This window comes from Rhincodon typus, chromosome 35 (genome assembly GCF_021869965.1).
Source record: "Rhincodon typus isolate 14 chromosome 35, sRhiTyp1.1, whole genome shotgun sequence".
Classification (NCBI taxonomy): domain Eukaryota; kingdom Metazoa; phylum Chordata; class Chondrichthyes; order Orectolobiformes; family Rhincodontidae; genus Rhincodon; species Rhincodon typus.
In genome coordinates, this window is record NC_063366.1 from 19075972 (window position 1) to 19078111 (window position 2140).

Here is a 2140-nt window from a genome sequence, read left to right on the forward strand (position 1 = left end):
CTTCTCTCCGTCCTTCAGTCCCATTCCAGCCGGGATCCCCCTGACGATGGCGTGAGTATACTTCCCGAAAGAAGCCATGGTTCCCGGTGGAAATTCTGCCTTTTCCCAGGAGCTGGAGACCAGCAAATGGCTTGAAATCCAGTTCCAGCGGATCAATCTGAATTCGATTTATTTCAATTGCTTTATTCCGGTCTAAATCGTCTTAATTTGCCCTCGTTTCTGATGTCCTGTCTAACTCTGTGCCCGTTCTGAAAGTACAAATGCCCCAGTTCAACTCTCCTCCCGCTACAAATTTTCCTCTAGCCTACTCTGTTCCTTTCCGCTTTTATTCCTCGACCCACCTTGTTCTCATGAACTTGTGGATAATTTGACTTGAACGCACAAGATCGTGGTTATTAAGAATCCCTGCCTCTCTCTCTCTCTCTCTTAACTCGTCCCCTCTCTCGTCCGTTTTAAACCGTTTCCCTGCCTTGGGAGTCCACAATAAACTCAGCTCCAGCCGATCATGACATTCCCGCTCGAACCGTGTGGCTCCCTGGACTCCGGCACCTTTCAAAATTCAAAACAAATGTTACTTTTTTCTCCCCCTACTCCCCTCACCACTCGGCTGTCTCCTGTCAATTGAAACTTGGTGAATTCGATATATAATCTGTATTGTCTTCCGCTCGTGTAATCGGCGCTGACCACTACCCCACCCCAATTAAATCGAAAATCTTTTGAGGCGGATTCACAAATCCTCTCCTGTTCCGCCACGCACTCACTCACTCATGGTTAGAGTAATCCTCGCCTTGGATCTGTAGCGTCCCTTTTTTTTGTTTCCCCCCCATCAAATTCTCTTTGATTCTTCTGATTTTCTCTTTTGCTAACGATTTTTTGTTTTTATTCTCTCTCTCTCCTCCCCCACAACTTTGTCCCCTCTATCTGGATTCCGTTTACAGATACTGCAATCAGTTTGAAAGTGCTGTGATTAACGGCGCCGAGAGAGAGGTTTAAACGTGCCTCGACGTTAAAGCGTTTACAAAGGAAGGAAAGAAAGAGAGCGGGACTCAATAGGGATAAAGACAAGACTGAGACATGGAGGGAAGAGGCGGAGCGGAGGGAGGGAGGTGAACTGAGGTAACGCTTGGCTCCTCTCGCAGGGAAGTAACAGTCGATGGCTCTCTAGGCTGTAGGACGGCGGCGAAGTTTTATTTTAATGTGTTATAAGTTTCCTCTGGCCTTTGATGCAGTGCCCCCTTTCTAGCTCTGATTACTTTACTCCGCATTAATTTTCTTGCCAGGCAGCCGGACTGGTGCACAGCAAGATCCCAGCAATAGCCAGAATGACCCACAGGGGTTTGTTCATTGAAGTGTCGTTTGCCCCCAGCCCCCGACTCCGGGGTTGTCAACATCTTTCCCCGACCAAATCGCCGCAAAAATGAGCAGCCAGGCTAAAATGAAACTTTATCCAGCTTGATGGGGAATGTCGCTTCGCAGTTCACGTGGCGCCTCCGACAGTGCGGCGCTCCTCCAGGCCTGCAGCGGGCCAGTTATCAGCCTGCATTCACTCGCGCTCTCTCTCTCTCAAGCTCCTTGGGGTTGAAACTCAAACCCCCTCAGCTTTCCGGCTCGGTGCGAGGCAGGAGAGCCGCAACAGGTCTCCGGTTTGGAGGAAAGCGCACCCACCCACTCATCAATTGATTTCAACAGAGTTCCGATAACGGATCGAAGCCCGAGTGCTGTTTGGATTCAAGAATGAAGCCAATTTATGAGCAAAGCGTGCTGGAAGAAAGCGCGGATTGAGGCTTAGGGAATTTTTAAAAGTTGATGCTGTTTTAGGGTGCACAGGAGGCTACTACGTAAGAGAGGAAATCATTAAGAATGCAATAGCAGGGCGGCATCCCACCAAAATGTCGGGGGATGAAGGACTGGGGAGACCATTCAGATTTTAAAAGTCACAACGTCGCTGTGTTCAGACCTTGCTGCAGATTGAATCCGTCCCCGAAGTGTGGCAGCACGAAGCTTGAATTTCCACCCCGGGAGAACCCGCATCACATGTAATCACTGGGCGTTGTTCCCTCACAGATACCTCTTCTCTCTCTCTGTGTGTGTTGGTATTTTCCCAATCAACCTGTTCAGAATTGCTATTACACGCCTCTGG

General features: G+C 49.2%; 1 protein-coding gene across 1 annotated transcript in view; it reads right to left on the reverse strand.

Annotated features, from left to right (window-relative positions):
* The window catches only part of LOC109921018 (N(G),N(G)-dimethylarginine dimethylaminohydrolase 1-like), an 85907-nt gene that overhangs the window by 82169 nt on the left and 1598 nt on the right, over window positions 1-2140 (reverse strand). Inside the window, exon 3 of the mRNA XM_048616661.1 lies at window positions 1958-2081. Coding sequence (XP_048472618.1) covers window positions 1958-2081 — 124 coding nt within the window. The remainder of the gene's footprint in view (window positions 1-1957; window positions 2082-2140) is intronic.